We start from the raw sequence: 15,915 nt of genomic DNA, 5'->3' as shown, positions 1-15,915 counted from the left end.
CTGATAGCTACTTCGGCCTCATTTTTCTTGACCAAACGTTGACTTGCTTCATATGGTGGTTACAACATTTCGCTCTTAGCTTTAAAACTATTGGCAAATAGACATTACATGCATCTTGTGCCCAATCTCAGACTTGACCGCAGGTTCCACAGGAATTAGACCTCAGTTTCTACCTCCTGGTTGAACAATAACAGCCATATATTGCTTAGATGGTTATATTCTTCTCTATCTTTCACTTCTCTTCTCACAATTCTGTTCTTGGTAATTTGTCGAAATTTTCCAAAGGTTCTTTCGTAATTTCATCAGGCTTTCATTGCGTGGTTATCCCTCGTGTGTTTTGGAGACACGATCGTCCTTTTGAGGAATGAGAAATTCATTTTTTGAGGTGAAAACAGCAGCCTGGACTTCAAAGTTAAATCAAGGCATTAAGTAACATAAGGTGACAGGTTTTAACGTGTGGTAGGGAACACTATTTCTGAAAATCCATACAGATTTCATGGTGTTTTTTGAGTCAGCCATTTCACCGGCCTATACTTTGACTTTGTGAGTACGTCTAATACAAATGTATGTGGGGAAACAAACCAGCACTGAGCTCCTCACTAAATGCCGAACACAGACTTAAACTTTGCATTGATTTGTTTTGCAAACCATTATGTCAGTGGAGGAATGAATGTCTTTGAAGCAGCATGAAGTTGAATGTAGAGTGGAAAAGTGATCACCATTGTGATGTAACTGACTAACTCTCTGTTTGAATTCGTGCAATCCCACGTCTGTATGCCGTCATTAATTTAGGTTCCTCTGTGTAGACCCTCGAGAAAAAACTTCTCAGGGGGTTCTGTATATACAGGGAACCAGCTATAAAGAAAGCCCGGCTAATCTGAACAATTGAAACATGTAAATACCATTATATTCGTTATGATCAGGTAACAGATATATTTATCTGAATGAATCGGTCTAGCTGGAACTGAAAGCAAACTGACAGTCTGGAAGATTGTCAAGAATTGATAGCTCTCAGGTTTTTCTGAAGCTTTACCTGTGACAGTAATTCATAGACAGGCTTGGATTTTCACTGACTTGCTTCCTTTATCTCAACCTCCCTTTACACGGCAATCTAGAATCCGGTCTCCTACTCGGCAAACAATGAACCTGGTCGTTTAAAGGAAAATGAAAATTCCTCTGAAGGGGAAATACTAGGCTAGCCTGATATGGTATTTGACGCCTATAGTGATCGCTTACTCAATATTGTGAACTGAAAATCAGTGACCGCTTACACGACATTGTGAACTGAAAAAAAAGTGATCGCTTTATACACAACATTTTGAACTGAATATCAACAGATACGTTATACACTTTCTCCAACTAACTGTACTTCCACTGCTGCAGAATGACCGATATTTGACCCGTAACAACTGGGTAACGATCGAAAGTCGTCCTAAGCCACATGCGCTGGCCGAATTTTATAGCGCGTCACGTACTTTTGCCAACAGAGAGCGAGAACCATAAACTGTTTAAATATCGTGTTCTTTATTGCTTTTAACTTGTAATATACAGTTCTACTGAGACTATAATAAGACAAAGAATAAAGAATGCAGTACAATATCACATCGTCTTGGATACAAAAGTTTTGTCCAGCTAAGAAACATATAAATTTATCTTTACAATAAAATCAGATACTAAAACAATATCACTGTGTACTAACATCTTGGACTTGAGTATGGAGCGCGAGTAGAAAAAAGCTGCTTGAAAAGAGACATTTGAAAAACATAATATACACTTGAAAAATTGCATGCGATGCATACTTATTACATGTATTATAAGATCACTAAGAATCGACTCGACAAAACATGCAACTTCCCGCTAAATTGCAAATTGCTATAGTCAGAGGGTTTCGAAATAAAATCCTCTCTATAATATGCACTGAGTGAAGTTTTACGATAAACTTTGTCTCATTTTATTTACAAGTTTAACCCTTTGAGGGCTGTAATTTTCTCCCGCCAAAACTTTAGTGCAAAATTTTACCAAGTTTTACGAATTTTTCTGTATTTTTTTTACTATTTTGGACCAAATGAACATCATTTCATTTCATTTCAGTTTTTCCTCAGAATTTTGGCAAAAATCTGAGAAAAATTGACCGGGTTTATTTTATAAAGGGGACAAAAATAGACTTCGGCGCTCATAGGGTTAAATTTAGATAGCAAGGTCGGCCAAGTATGTGCATGTTATTCTAGCCGAGCAGCGAACTACAGCTATTAAGTAGATTAATGCTCTTACAGCGCTTCCCAACACATACAACTTGGATTCCTCTGGGAAAAAGACTAATTCCAAAAATGGCAATTTCTTTCTACCGTAGTTCACAAGTGAAAAATATGAAAATTTGGTTAAAGTGGTTTTTGAAACGTACGTCTTATGATAATGGTAAGAATGTACGACCACTGCAAGACGAATAGACGACGGAGGGACATGTTGACAGTGTTTTCGTAAAATGCTTCAAAATATATTCATACGGAGAGAGAATCAAACGAGTTGTTCAGTATTACGTTGTTGACGAGACTCCTGACGTTTCTGTTACTGTTGAAACACGGGTATTTCATGAAAATATAAACCAACAATAATCACTGGTAGTTCATTTTGAACATGGGCCGCGTACCTCTCTTCCGAAACGTTCACGTAACCAAAATACAAGAATTGTGTTCCTTCATACGTTGTCCCACTGTGGAGCAGCGACCCCTGATCGAAAGACACCTCTCACCACATACTAAAACATTACATCCGTTTACAAGTGTGAAACTTTAAAGCTAGTAGCCGTAACTTTTGATGCATTTGTCATTTTTGACGTCATGTTCGAAAATACAGTCGCTCGCTCGTGTCGAAATGGCCGCGTTCAAGCCAACACACCTAGTACCTACATATTTGGCAATGAACCATGTTGATAGTGTATTTCATTGCGCAGCAGAATGCACTTGCCAGCATGATTGGATATTGTACACAGTGTGTCTGCGCTTGCGAGAGTGATATACTTGGTATTTCAGCGTGCCAATGGGAGCATAGAAATAATGATTTTTTTTATCAAAAGTTACAGCTATGGCCCCTTTGAAAGAAGGAAGTCATCAGGTGTAGGGATGACGTGCTATTTACAACACATTTCACGACACAATGTACAAAGAACAAGTGAAAGAGTGCACAGGGAAAAGTAGGAAATAATCCAAATGAATACCGAATTATAACGAAATGCGAGTGTAGTGGGAAAAGGTGTTATCCATGACAAAAATATCCCAGCTCAAATAAAAAGAAAAATGTTGAAATTCTTTATATTCCTGTAATACTCTGAATAGGGCATGTTGAACGGAACAGAAAGAGAATGTTAGTCAAACTCTGCGTAAATTAGGCGATCAAGTCTTAGAAGATTATTTAATGTTAATTTTAGAGCTATGTAACTCGCTCATAAATCATCGGATAAATCACAGTAACGCAAATTCCCGAAAAAAGTTAAGAAATATAATGTAAATGTTCAACATGGAAACTTGTAAATCATTGTAAATTACCGAATTAAATATGCATAGATAAGCTATACAGCAATATTTGGGCCTGTTTAAACTTGTCAAATGTCCGATAATTTTAAAAGTCCAAAGAAATTGGTGCCCTCGTCCATTGCAATTCCATACGAATTAGTTTCCCCTTGTTGTCGAGGCTCTGGTAGAGCGATACGCACAGTTTGTCGGTGACTTATTCGAGTTGAAAATGTAGTTTTTATCGAAGAACTTACAAGATAAGAATTTCGTATGCCCAACATACACCGTGTGGCCGGCAAAGGCATCGTTGGCGTCCTGATATGTCACCTGTAAGTAAGGCACAACCAAAAGGAGGAGTAAGGTGTTGTTGGCCTCTCTATTTTATCGTCTGACCGATTTTGATTGGGTGGGTTGTGGTCACGTGGTAGGGGTAGGGGACGCTTGTGTGACCTAACTGTCGGAGAGCTTGACCAACCCGACAAACGTGCTATCGCGGCTCATGTTGATGATGCGGTTGGGATACTGTATGAAAACTCTGACTTTGCTTCCTTGATGTAAACTGGTCAGCCCGCCTGTAAAGCATGTGTTATACTTCGCCCCAGAAATCGCAGTATGGGTACAGGACAGGAACTGCTCGTCATCGATATGCACGGCGTGGCTCATATTCTTGTCATCGTAATATAACACCTGGAAGCAGATAAGACATGTTGTCATGTTTAGGGCTGCTGGGCTAGGATAAACTTTGCCTGTTATGTTTTAGCCCCCATCTGTGTACTCTTTCACTTCGCAAAGTACCATACTATCTCTCTCTAAAATTTCACGGGCAATTTCTCACTCGTTGCGTTTCTTAGAACCTCTCTCCAACATACAGCTCACATGGTGAACTAATGCGCCTTTCTTTTATATCTACGTTTCTACGAACTGCATTTTCCCCCGAACCTATCACTGAATTTTAATAAGGCCGAAATAGGTCGTTTGAGGGCTGCGTTGAACTTCAGACTCGAAATGAACAACGATTTCAACTTTAGATTCGGTCTTCAGGTCGGCAAGGCCTCCCGTATAGCAAGAACTGAGCTGTGGCTTCGAACCATGGATATAATTACTACATCTGAAAATCATCACACCGTCAACTTTAATGTACTGGGCGAGAAAAGGGTTACCGCTATACGTTACCTACAAAAATAGACAAAGGAAAGAGAAGAGAATAACATAAGTTGTTATTTTTGCAAGAATGATTTGAAAGGTCAAATTTAACTCATATGTGTGCATGTAAGCTGAGAACATGACCAAGCAGGATGTTCTGTGGAGTTCTAGCTAACACAACTTGTGAAATCCTGTCGTCTTCGTTTGTTTTTTGACGTATTTGATTTGGTTTATCAATGTCTATAAGTACAGACAGATATTAGCTTGTCAGTCTCAAATGCATCTTGCAAGTATTTATAGGCTAAAAATCGCCAGGTGTTCAAACATTTTGGGGGGAGCACATCTGAAAATTGTTATTAATTCACTGAACAACGATAGCGTCGTAACAAGTTACGTTTCGAGCTCTTTGAGTCACAGTTGGAAAAATTCACAAGATATTTATTTTCCACTGAATGACCTTTACCTGACTGTATACATAGTACAATCCGGCCTCTTGCACCGTAATTTCTCCGTCTGCATTCTTTGCGAATTTATGCATGTCAGATTCATCCATCCAGTCGGCAAACTTCCAGAAATTAATTGTACCATCTGCTGATGGGGAAATCGAAATTCCAAGGATTAGTTGATAGAAAACTGAAATTACCCAATAATAAAGTGAAGCCGTGCAGTACATCGTCACTACTGCTACTGGGCAAGCACACAAGTCACCAATTAATATGCATACCCATATCTCTTGATAGACGTACACAAAATCAGTTTTATCTTATCATACTATTAATACATACTCTGCCCATGTCAGAAACAGATCCCTATTGTTAGTGTTGCACTGATGCAAAGTGCATAAAGATATTGCTCAAGGCAATTCGACTAAATGTGTCTGGCCTTTCAGCAATGATAGCAAAACTGAACTCTGTTACTTCAAAGAGACTCTATGCAGCAGCTTGCGACCTTTGAATATGATTAGGAGAAACTAAAACAATGTCTTGGACTTCTTAAATAATACTTTAAGATATATGTTAAAACTACTTATGCCACCAGATGATGCATAGTTTTCAAAAATATTTTGATTTTGTTTACTCCGAAATGGATTGTAAAACATACAAGTAAACAAAGGGGAACTATTGTTGTTCTCTGTCTCCTCTCGTTTTGCAACAGACTACCTTCTTATTTTGTCAGTTTTACGTTTGTGCCACAGATTCCGCCATGCAACCAGATGAATATGCAGAGTTTATATTGAATATCAGAAAATATGCTATCTCTTTGATCGGTCAAAATATACGACTTTGGGGACAGCAGCTGAGAACAAGCTGAGAACCCAGTCCAACCCTCTGGCAACTGTGGCGCCCTTACCTTCGACCTGTATTGCACCTCCTTGTTCGCGATCGCCCACGAAATGAGCTGCTACGGTGCTCAACTAATGAAACAAAATGAATAAAACGAGTCAATCGACTTGAAGTTGGGAGGAAAAAAAGATGTCATGAATGACACTCACGTGGGCCGGTGTGCACGGCTGCTTCGTTGTCGCCTTCGAAATGGGCAGCGAGTAGCTGGTAAAAACGAACACACACAAAAAATGTAACTTTATGAAGTCACTTGATTTGGTTGTGGACGTCTCTGTGTACGTCACTTTTTGTACTGCCAAGTTCATGAACAAAGAGGGCAACTGTTTGTTAAGTGAAGATTTCACTTTCTTGTACTCAATCACGGTTCACATTTAGTTATGTCTAGTGCAGAAGTCGAAAAAATAAACAACAAGCAATAAAACAATAAAGGTCATGCAGAATTGACACCATTAAAAATCAAAACACGAAACGACCGCAAGCGATTGAGCGTAGGATTGCGTTCTCTGTGACCACAGTGCGATCCTTTGAGAAGAACTGCTGTGACTGCTGTTTTGGAGAAATAATTGTGAACTGAGCTATACTTACTCCACCTCCTGAAGTAGGTTCACCTGTAAAGTTGACGAGGAAATAAAGAGAAGTAGTAAGAAATCGTGTATCCGTATTTTAACCCTGGGGCAACGTGCAAACACGATAAACAATAAAGTGAGGATCGCCGAGAGCGATTTCTTAAAAATAATATTTGCCCACGAAAGTTTCACATTTCGCCTGACCCGTTTCTGTCACCATCATCATCATCATCATCATCATCATCATCATCATCATCATCAGATTTTATACCTCCCATGCACCACAAAACACAGACCACTCGAACCCGTAAACATTTTTAATTTCTGAGGATTAATTTAAAAGTGATACCCAGTTAGGAAGACGAATGTAGATATAATTTCAGTTTTGACAGTGTGATAACCATGTCACAGAATTAATATTATTTATGTTAAACAATTGTATACCTGGTTCTCCCTTCGGGCCTGGTTCTCCTTTTTGGCCTTTTTCTGAAGAAAATGGATAAGTAGTTAGAAATTAATAACACTTAAAACGACTTGTTAGTCACCCACAAACTAAATGTGTTAACCAAGGCAAACCATGTGTAGTAATACTATGTGCAGAGTCCTTACAAAGTAAATTTAATATCTTTGCGTTTTTGGATACAAGGATAGATTCACTTACCTCCTTTTCCCTTTTTCTTTCCTTTATTCTTTCCTTTGTCCTTCCCTTTCTTTCCTCTTTTGAAGCGTTCTAGGGAGTAAAAATTGAAATATAGTGAAGATTAGGGCGAATGTTTCGTAAGTTTAGAGTTGGAAGACACAATGGCTCAATCTTATACATGAAGCGGATACTTGCCTCGAACCACGTCGATATCATTGTCCTCCGGGTCCTCGTCCCAGTCTTGGTCACCCGTGTCGCCTTTTCTTTTGTCATTTCCGAAAACGGGGACCCAGTCGTCGTCTTCGTCAGATCCGCTTCTCCTGGCGTGCCTAGTCCGGATTTTCTGCGGAGCAATACAATGATTGTTATCGACTGCGTGTCGCAACAAACCACTCGAAGGCTAGAATAAGTAACTAACAGTCAGAGAATACATAACTGCGCCTGTTTTCAAAGTTGCAAAAAATAGGTCAACACAGTTTTTCTTCTATATATGTTTTGAGGATTCAGCAGGAGTGTCATGGACTAATATGTTTACATGAACACACCTGGACTTGTTGTCCGGTCTCGTACTCCTGGTCTGTTGTCAGACGTCGATCAACTTCCGTCTCGTCTAGCTCAAAGCCCTGGTGTTTGTTGTGCCCCGGCCGCCGGCTGCACTCCAGTTGTTGTCGGCGGACTTTCTCCTCCAAGCGACTGATTCTGTCCTCTTGCTGATTAAGCCTCCTATTTTGGGCGACGTCGCGCCAAACAAGCAACGAAATCAGCAGCAGAGCGCAAATAAACAAGGCGATGCCATTCGCCCACGACAGTCTCGTCGACTTCGTGGCGCTAGCAAACGCTGCCGTTGGACTCTGTTTGTCCCCCATGGCTGTCAGCTCTCGAGCGCATAGTGGACTTTGGTGCAAACGTTTCTTGTTTTCAACATGCAAAAAGTGGTTCCAGGAATCGCACGCATGCGCATGGGGTCACATGTGCCGTTCTGCAAGCTTACCTGGCCAAGGGGGGCTTGACCAGCACAGAAGGCGTTGGCACTATGCCAAGATATACTAGCATTCAAAATAAAATATTGTTGGCTAGCTAGCAAGATTACATCATGTAAACCCAGTAACGTCGAACCACAAAACCTGTCTCGTTTGTGAGTCGAACATGTGTACACCAGCCTGCACGTTCGGTAATAAATAATGCTGAACAGTGCACCAGTGGCATAGATAAAGTCGGTGGGGGCGTCAACAATCAAGACTTAATCCCCTCCTCTGACCTCAGTCTCCCAATAAAATCCCTAGTCTTCTAGCGAGGCTTCAAATATTTAGCCCAATATTTACAGCTGTTTATAACGTTTATTTTCAAACCACACATAATGATAGCATAAACAGCACATTTTCCGGGATGAACAACTCTTCGCGAGATCTTGTAAGGCAGGCAGGCCGGGCAGGCAGGGTACACTACATGAAATACTGGCGGTCTCACGTCACTGGGCACTTGATACGTCACAGAGATGTGGAGTGTACAGAGATCATTAACTCTATGAGTGCTGTAAATTTTCCCGCCAAAATTTAAGTGCAAAATTTTACTAATTTTTATGAACTTTTTGTAATGTTTTTGAGAGTTTTTTTTACAAAATGGCCATCACTTGTCATTGGCTACAGTTTTTGATGAAAATTTTGGAAAAATCTGGAAAAAAAATATCTCGGTTACATTTTGTAAAGGCGGCAGAAATTGACTTTGGCGCTGAAAGGGTTAATTTGAAGAAGAACTACAAATACATCTCTCTCATAAACAAAACCAAATTTCCCTGATTTACATGTTTTCGATCATATGAATTTTCCTGCAGGTGTTAATCATACAAACACAGTTTTCAAGGTCATTCCATGTCTATTTTATCACTGATTTGTATATTTAACGAAGTTTTACTGCACAGTTATGAATATATGACGATACGATAAAATGTGACGTGCTATTTTTGTTGCGAAGATACAGAGATTTACCCATCGACCGGTTTATTACACTTTGCACTTTTCATATGTTATACAAGACGTGTATGTTTATCCGTTATCCGTTATCTTTATGTTTATCCGTTATCTTTATCTTTATACCGTATCTTTTCAATATTACATTTGGACAGTTTAATATAAAATGATAATATTCAAGGCTTTCATAGTGTAACTGATGAAATTGAACTTGATCGATTTGCATTTGATACTGCAGGTATTTTTCAAAAATGAACATTGCCACTTTTAAGGCTGTCATGGATAAATTTGCTCCGGTCTCTGTGTGAACAAAGACAAGACATTTGTATTCTGGCTGACCAAAGATAATAATAGGACAGATAGCCCTCTTGGTTTGAACTTCAAGTCACAAAAAGTTTTCCGTGTATATTTTCATATAATCTGTCTGAAGCAAACAAACTGAACTTTACCATAAATTTAGAAATATTAATCAGATTCTTACGATTTGGAGCAGCAGAAAATCTATCCCTTGTTGAAAAAATAGCAATTTGAAAACCCTGCTCCGTGGAAGCATGGTGGTTTTGGCCTAACTCACCTGCAACATCTCTGAAACCTGTTTAAGTTGTCAGGTGCTGTAGCAGAGGTTGTTTCTCAGAGTCTACTTAATACAGGTTCTGATGACTCTGTTATAGGCATGTTCTGAAATCTGCCCGTGGTTTTCTAGCTGTGTATGCAAATGAAGCAAATGCAAATTTGAAGCGAAACTTGGGACTGTGAAGCTAACCCGTCTCGCGCACGCTCCCTGCAATACGTCCACAAAGGGACATTCCCCGCCCCCGCAACATAGTCGGGGAAATCCCGATTCGAGGGTTATTCCCCATCCATTTGGCACACCCTTGGCGCTAAAACTGTCTTAAAATTTATAACTTCCGTTCAGTCAAAATAATAGTTAGAGCAGCGATAAATTGAGACAAGCAGAAATATCTTTTAGAGATGAGTAGAGATGAGTAAGTGTTTGTTTGCACATTGTGACGGTATCGAGAAGACGGTGATTTATGGATCGGATTCAATGATGGAAGATGATTGTTTTCCACACGGGTCACACCTTCAACCAACATTTTAAATGATATCGTGTGCTTTCTTAATCAAACTTGTTTTTACTCCTTACCAAACTGACAAAATGTAAGAAGCACGAGTGCAAAGGACTGATTACAACACCACCTTTGTAAGAACTAGATATTTTCAACTCTCTCAGCTTATTTCACTGTGCATAATTTACCTATAAGGTTGAAAATGATGGGGTCCATTTACAAAGAGATGGTTACACGGTGAAATATATTAATTGCCGTACGTCTTTTGGCTGACTTCTGTATTTTTAAAAGACCAGTTTGTGGGCTTTCTGGGCCACGTTGAATCACGTCTTCGAACGAAGCTCGAACTACATCAATTTCAAATAAAAGGACGGACTTGCAACGAGCACTGTGTATATGCCTAAGAAAGGTTACATACCGAACTCTTTGTTTGTCAGGCATGGACATGTTTGTCCTTGCCTGGAGACTGTCATTTCCAAATCGATGCTCGGTGCGACCTTCAGGGACACTTACCTGCGTCAGTGAACAGCAACAAAACCGCAGATCTGCTGTAGCAGCTTGGCTGGAAATTTCGTTCTCGGTAAGTGATAACGTTGGAGAGCGGTGCCTCAGAGGTCAAAATCAAACACGACTGCACAAGTTTACCTTGGCAAAATCTTTGAAGTAAAAAGATAGACAAACTTGCTCGAATAAAGACACTCTTCTCTGAAGTTCTTCAACATACAGTGGTGAAACTGGAGCCACGACGTCTGGGACAGATAGTTTAAACTTATGTCGTTGGACAGGCTGAGCCCATGGCGACACTCCCTCGCTCTGCCTGTACGCCGTGCTGTCTGGCCCATACCTCCCTGTCTGTGGTAGAAAGTATTAGCTTTTAAAAATCCCCGGACTAAAAAAAGACTCGGGAAGTCCCAAATTTCGACAAATTGTGACGTCATTCGGGGAAGCCCCGGCCAAAGCCGCACCTCGTTTAACTGTAGACCCAGGTTAGAGAATGCGTGGGCTGGTTTACAATTGGTCATGTCACCTTTTCTACACCTCATCTAGTCAGGAATTCAGTCATTCATTATTTGGGTCACGATGGAGACTTACATGAATGGAGGGTTACCATTGTTTCGACGTATTGCCCATCTTTGACAAGCTCAAGGGCAGAGTTTACAATAGATGCAGTCGCCGGCAGTTCAAAACATTGCAGTCATGAGCATGCGGAATAAACCAATGCGTATGTGTATTGACGCTTGCTGTGTAGATTATGTAAGAGTTGCTTCGAATAGCACTTTATCGACAGATCACCGTATATACAGTATACCAGTATGCGTTCCAGTACTTTTTGAGTGAATATCTGCTTTGATCCCATGCTTTCATTATTACCTGTGAGTGTGTGTTTAAAAAGTAGTACACAGTGTATGCCAGGCCTACTTCGAAAATGTTGTTTTTGCGACTGCCAGTCTTGGACCAGCAGGAATTGGTTGGAAGTCAGTGATTGATAACTGTTGCACACGTAAACCTTCAGCAATTTCAAGTAACTTTTAAAACGTCACAGTGCAGTGTTTTACAAGTGGTACAGCCCATAAGTGATGACGTCAAAGATGTGTGTGTAATTATGGAAATCGGGTCAAAGGTAATACATACTAAAAGGGGCGATAAATTATTTTTGGAGTAAGAGTTAGCATGGGGGCTTGGAATCTTAGGGAGAAATAGATTGAAAAGAAAGGTACAATTTTTTCGCGATTATTGTCTCAGCCTAACATCTTTGGCAACTACAATATTGAAAAAGGGTGAATATGGCCATTGCTTTCGGGGTCATTTGTACATGACAAAAATGACATACAAAATGTCAAAGAGGTGATATTGTACGCGGAATGAGAGGGCATTATTGCTGTGACGACATGAAATAACTAACTCTAACCCTAAAATATCTGTGTTGTCTTCATTTACTTGATTTGTGTCGGGTGAAGTACAGTGGGAGCTAGGAATAGGGTTTAGCTGACCAAATCGTCGGAACTTCGCCCGCCTATGCTCGCTCCATTCTGACAATTTGGTCCGCTAACCTTAATTCCTGGTCCCCAATATGCTTCACCCGACACAAAAACTACGTAGTATAAAATTGTGAAAGTGATTCGCAGAACGGGAAAATTGATTTTATTTTAAAGTGGTCAATTAGTCAGTGCCGCAACTTCTAAGGATCTGTATAACGCTTGTGGCGACTTCGACGTCATCATTTATTGGCTACACCACTTGTAGAATAGCGCGGGCGCCCCGTCCCAGCTGTCTCCACGGCGATTTGCGATACAATTTGTTTCGTTCAGAAAGCAAAAAGAAAATCTATACTAGGTAGATATCAATTTGCCGGTAGATAACATGCAAAGAAACGCGACGTAGATATGTAGATACATCATTCTAAGCTTCACGTTTTTGAATAAAATCCGATTTTTAGAGAAAATGGAAGCCGGTCGCAACCGCCTTCCACAGTCAGTGTGATTTGGAAAAATTCCCCTCCGAACCACAAGGTTTTCCGTCGTCCATTTCCAATCACGACTAACTGGCCGCCTCTCTATAAGAAAAGCTTCCGACTGCCCGCGATATGATTTTGCCGTCCCACGACGAACCCCAGAACCACTCGAAGCGGGCGCTTGCTGGATTTTCCGTGTCTGCCGATAAGCAAAAGATTATCATTTCTCCGAGTCCACCCGCAAGCGATAAATTTGAATTTCCAGCTCGCGCTTTCCAGTTCTACGCCAGCACAAGATAAAAATGCCCGTCAACACCTATTTCCTGTTCAAACCGCTTTGTTGTCTGCCTCCGAGACTGTTAACGCCATGCTGAGTGGACACGATACCTTTTGATCGACCATTCGCCACAGCCGAAGTTATAGGGGTCAACGACACCTACACTGATTGTAAATGCGAAACATTTGCAGTGTATTATGGAGGGAGGTCACTCCACTGTTGTAGAAACACCCATATTATCAGTGGAGTATCCTTGCATTTTTGAGGATAATATGGCACAATTGGTATTTCAATACGGTCGCTCGCGGCTAAACTTATATTATTCACGGTTTCCTATCCTTTCAAAACACGATAAATTCAAGTCTCCGGTCGACAGACAAGGTACCAAATTTCTCTTACATCGCAAACGTCAAAAGTCGCTCTCTCTTTCGTCCGAATCGTCGATTTCAACATCATCTCCTTGTTGCCATGTAACACACTCCGGATCATTCCAAAGCCGGCGTCTTGAGGGATGTGACTCGCTGGTTGGCAGGGGAATTTTTTTTCAAATCATGGCAACAGCCTGAGGGCAGTTGTGAAGAGTTTCATTAACCCTTGTCCACGTTACCTTAAAAAGCACATTTACGCGTCATAACACTTCTGATCACAAAGTCTCAAAAATTGCTAGTTGCTGTCCTTGGTTAGCGTCTTGGCAATTTTTTTCTGCAGACAGTTAATAATTGTCTAAATATGCTCAAGATATTCCTTACAGTAAAACACTACACGACGTGAAAGATTTATGGCTGGACTACAGGTAGATTTAACATGAAGCTCTCTTTCACGTATTTTTCCTTACACCGCATGTGCAACACATGAGGTTTTCTGTATAATTCATAATTCATGTTTTGTCCTGCCAGATTCCTATGCCGGATAGCTTTAACATATTTTAAACTGTTTGTTGTCTAGCTTCCATGCTGTTATTGCTACAGAATTTCATGTGTAAAGATTTCCGAAAACAGAATATTGTGAACTGAACAGTTTAATCGGCCGCGCCTTTTGAACATATTTTCTCTCTCGCCTGGTGCAAAATTAACTTCGAGCCTTTTGTTCCCCTATTTCACAAACCATTACCACCGCCACCCCATCATTGTACTATTTACCGACGCAGCCAATGCAATACTGACTGACATTCAGGTTCGTCGACCCTTCCCTGTCTCACATACTCTTGTTCCCACTGTGACCTAATAATTTCAAACTAAGTCAACATTTTCCAGACTGTCGCCTTCAGTTAAAGTGTGCACTGCTATGGGACATTAAACCCACAGCAAACACTTACAGGTGCACAATGACAATCGAGAACGCATAGCGAGGAATTATATCTAAGCAACGAGAGTGTGGCAGTATTTTTCTTTGCCGAGTCTACTTGACTCAAAATAAATGGGGTCTCATAAACTTGTCGGTCTGATGTCAATAAAAAGCTCCCTACATCGTTCGATTGAATTGATGCCAAAGTCTTGAAAGTTAATAGCTGAGAGAGAGAGAGAGAGAGAGAGAGAGAGAGAGAGAGAGAGAGAGAGAGAGAGAGAGAGAGAGAGAGGTACATTTAAGATATGACAAGAACCGTCATTACGAGGCAGAAACGGCACAGACACTGCCTCGAGTGATCGGAATAAACTATGCTTTCATGCATTCAAGGTTTGATTTTTAGGTCGTCGTATACTGTTCAGTGTCAGTGGAAGCGAGACCAACCAGGTGGACCCGCGTTTACTGACTTATCCTAAACCTGCGTTTAATTATATCGTGTCATCGTTGTATCGTATGGGAAGTTCGTTCGTGCCCCTTCGTAACCTTCAAATGTTTGATCCCCGCAGATGCAGCCTGGCTCCTATAAACAAAACATCACTGCGGCAGACACCATTGACAGGTATTTTGACAAGAGGCGTAGAACTCAAAGGTCATGATAAGGACGGGATGTGGTTTGTGTGTTTGTGTCTTTTTTCATTTCGGACAGCAATATGCCTTTGCACAACTCTGCTCAGCCTCGAGCCCATTGTTTTCCTGTTGGCGTTACGCAGAACTGGCTCGGTGCCAAAACACGAACAAAGGTATCTAGCTCTTTAGGTTCACCCATAAACAAACACGAGTGCAAAACACGGCGCCCGGACTAGTTTCTTGAGTCGCGCGTCACATACGCTCGGCGACAGACGGCCTTGGCGATGTTCTATTATCCTAATTTCAAAGTGAAAGTGAAAAAACGATGCCTTTTAATGGGATACTAAACATATAAACGGCCAGTGGCATCAGATAAAACGGTAACGAACCCTTTAGTACGTGGGATGTCATGTACAAATGCCAAATCTTTGGCACAACAATTCCTAGATCTTGCGTGATAAATGGCATTTTGAAAAGCACCAAAGGATAGAATTTGAGAGATTGTTTCCTCGTGCCGTTTTTCTGCCAATTTGATGTGTAAGTTCACACATAAATATGAAACAGATGAGGACCTTAAATTAATGGCAGACAGCTTTGTTTTTGCTTTCATCCGTTCATGCAATACTGCTGTAACACGAGTGTCGTTCACTGTACTAAAAATAGCGCATCGGTGTTTGGATATGACCTCGGCGACGAACTTACATGCCCCCCTAACAACCCGAACCGGAAGTATTTGTTTATCCAGGGCCAGGGCCTTCACCGTATCAACAATATACTGCGACCTGGACATCGTACGGCATTTACACACACATACACACTTCTAATGGACAAAACACCAGGCTGAAGTTACTAGTAAACGTCTCCGTTGTAGAGCTTAAAAGTCAATACTTTTGAACACGAAGCGAGGCTTTGTCTCGGAGTTAAGGCGAAAATCCCGGCGAATGAGAAAAATCGCACAGTTCAAGCAGATGACATACGCGTAAAGACCCCCCCCCCCCCGACCAAAGGCAACGGGTGGGCGAAAATAACCTACAAAA

At 40.9% G+C, this 15,915-nt stretch overlaps 1 protein-coding gene and 1 long non-coding RNA gene across 4 annotated transcripts in view; one reads left to right on the top strand and one right to left on the bottom strand.

Moving 5' to 3' along the window:
• Positions 1-15,915, top strand: part of LOC139118880 (uncharacterized) — a 32,388-nt gene that overhangs the window by 1,425 nt on the left and 15,048 nt on the right. The window lies entirely within an intron of this gene.
• Positions 1,503-15,915, bottom strand: part of LOC139118872 (ectodysplasin-A-like) — a 133,875-nt gene continuing 119,462 nt past the window's right edge. Inside the window, exons 9-10 of one of the 3 annotated variants that reach the window (XM_070682393.1) lie at positions 5,116-5,243; positions 1,503-3,836 (exon numbers count right to left, since the gene is read on the bottom strand). In XM_070682393.1, the coding sequence (XP_070538494.1) occupies positions 3,666-3,836; positions 5,116-5,243 (299 nt within the window). In that variant the 3' untranslated portion in view covers positions 1,503-3,665. Of the gene's footprint in view, positions 4,683-5,115; positions 5,244-15,915 lie in introns of all 3 variants that reach the window. The other 2 variants (XM_070682390.1, XM_070682391.1) reach the window with 2 other exon arrangements.

This window comes from Ptychodera flava, chromosome 19, assembly GCF_041260155.1.
Source record: "Ptychodera flava strain L36383 chromosome 19, AS_Pfla_20210202, whole genome shotgun sequence".
NCBI classification, from domain to species: Eukaryota; Metazoa; Hemichordata; class Enteropneusta; family Ptychoderidae; genus Ptychodera; species Ptychodera flava.
The sequence above is the reverse complement of the archived record's forward strand: the minus strand, read 5'-3'. Positions and strand labels throughout refer to the sequence as shown.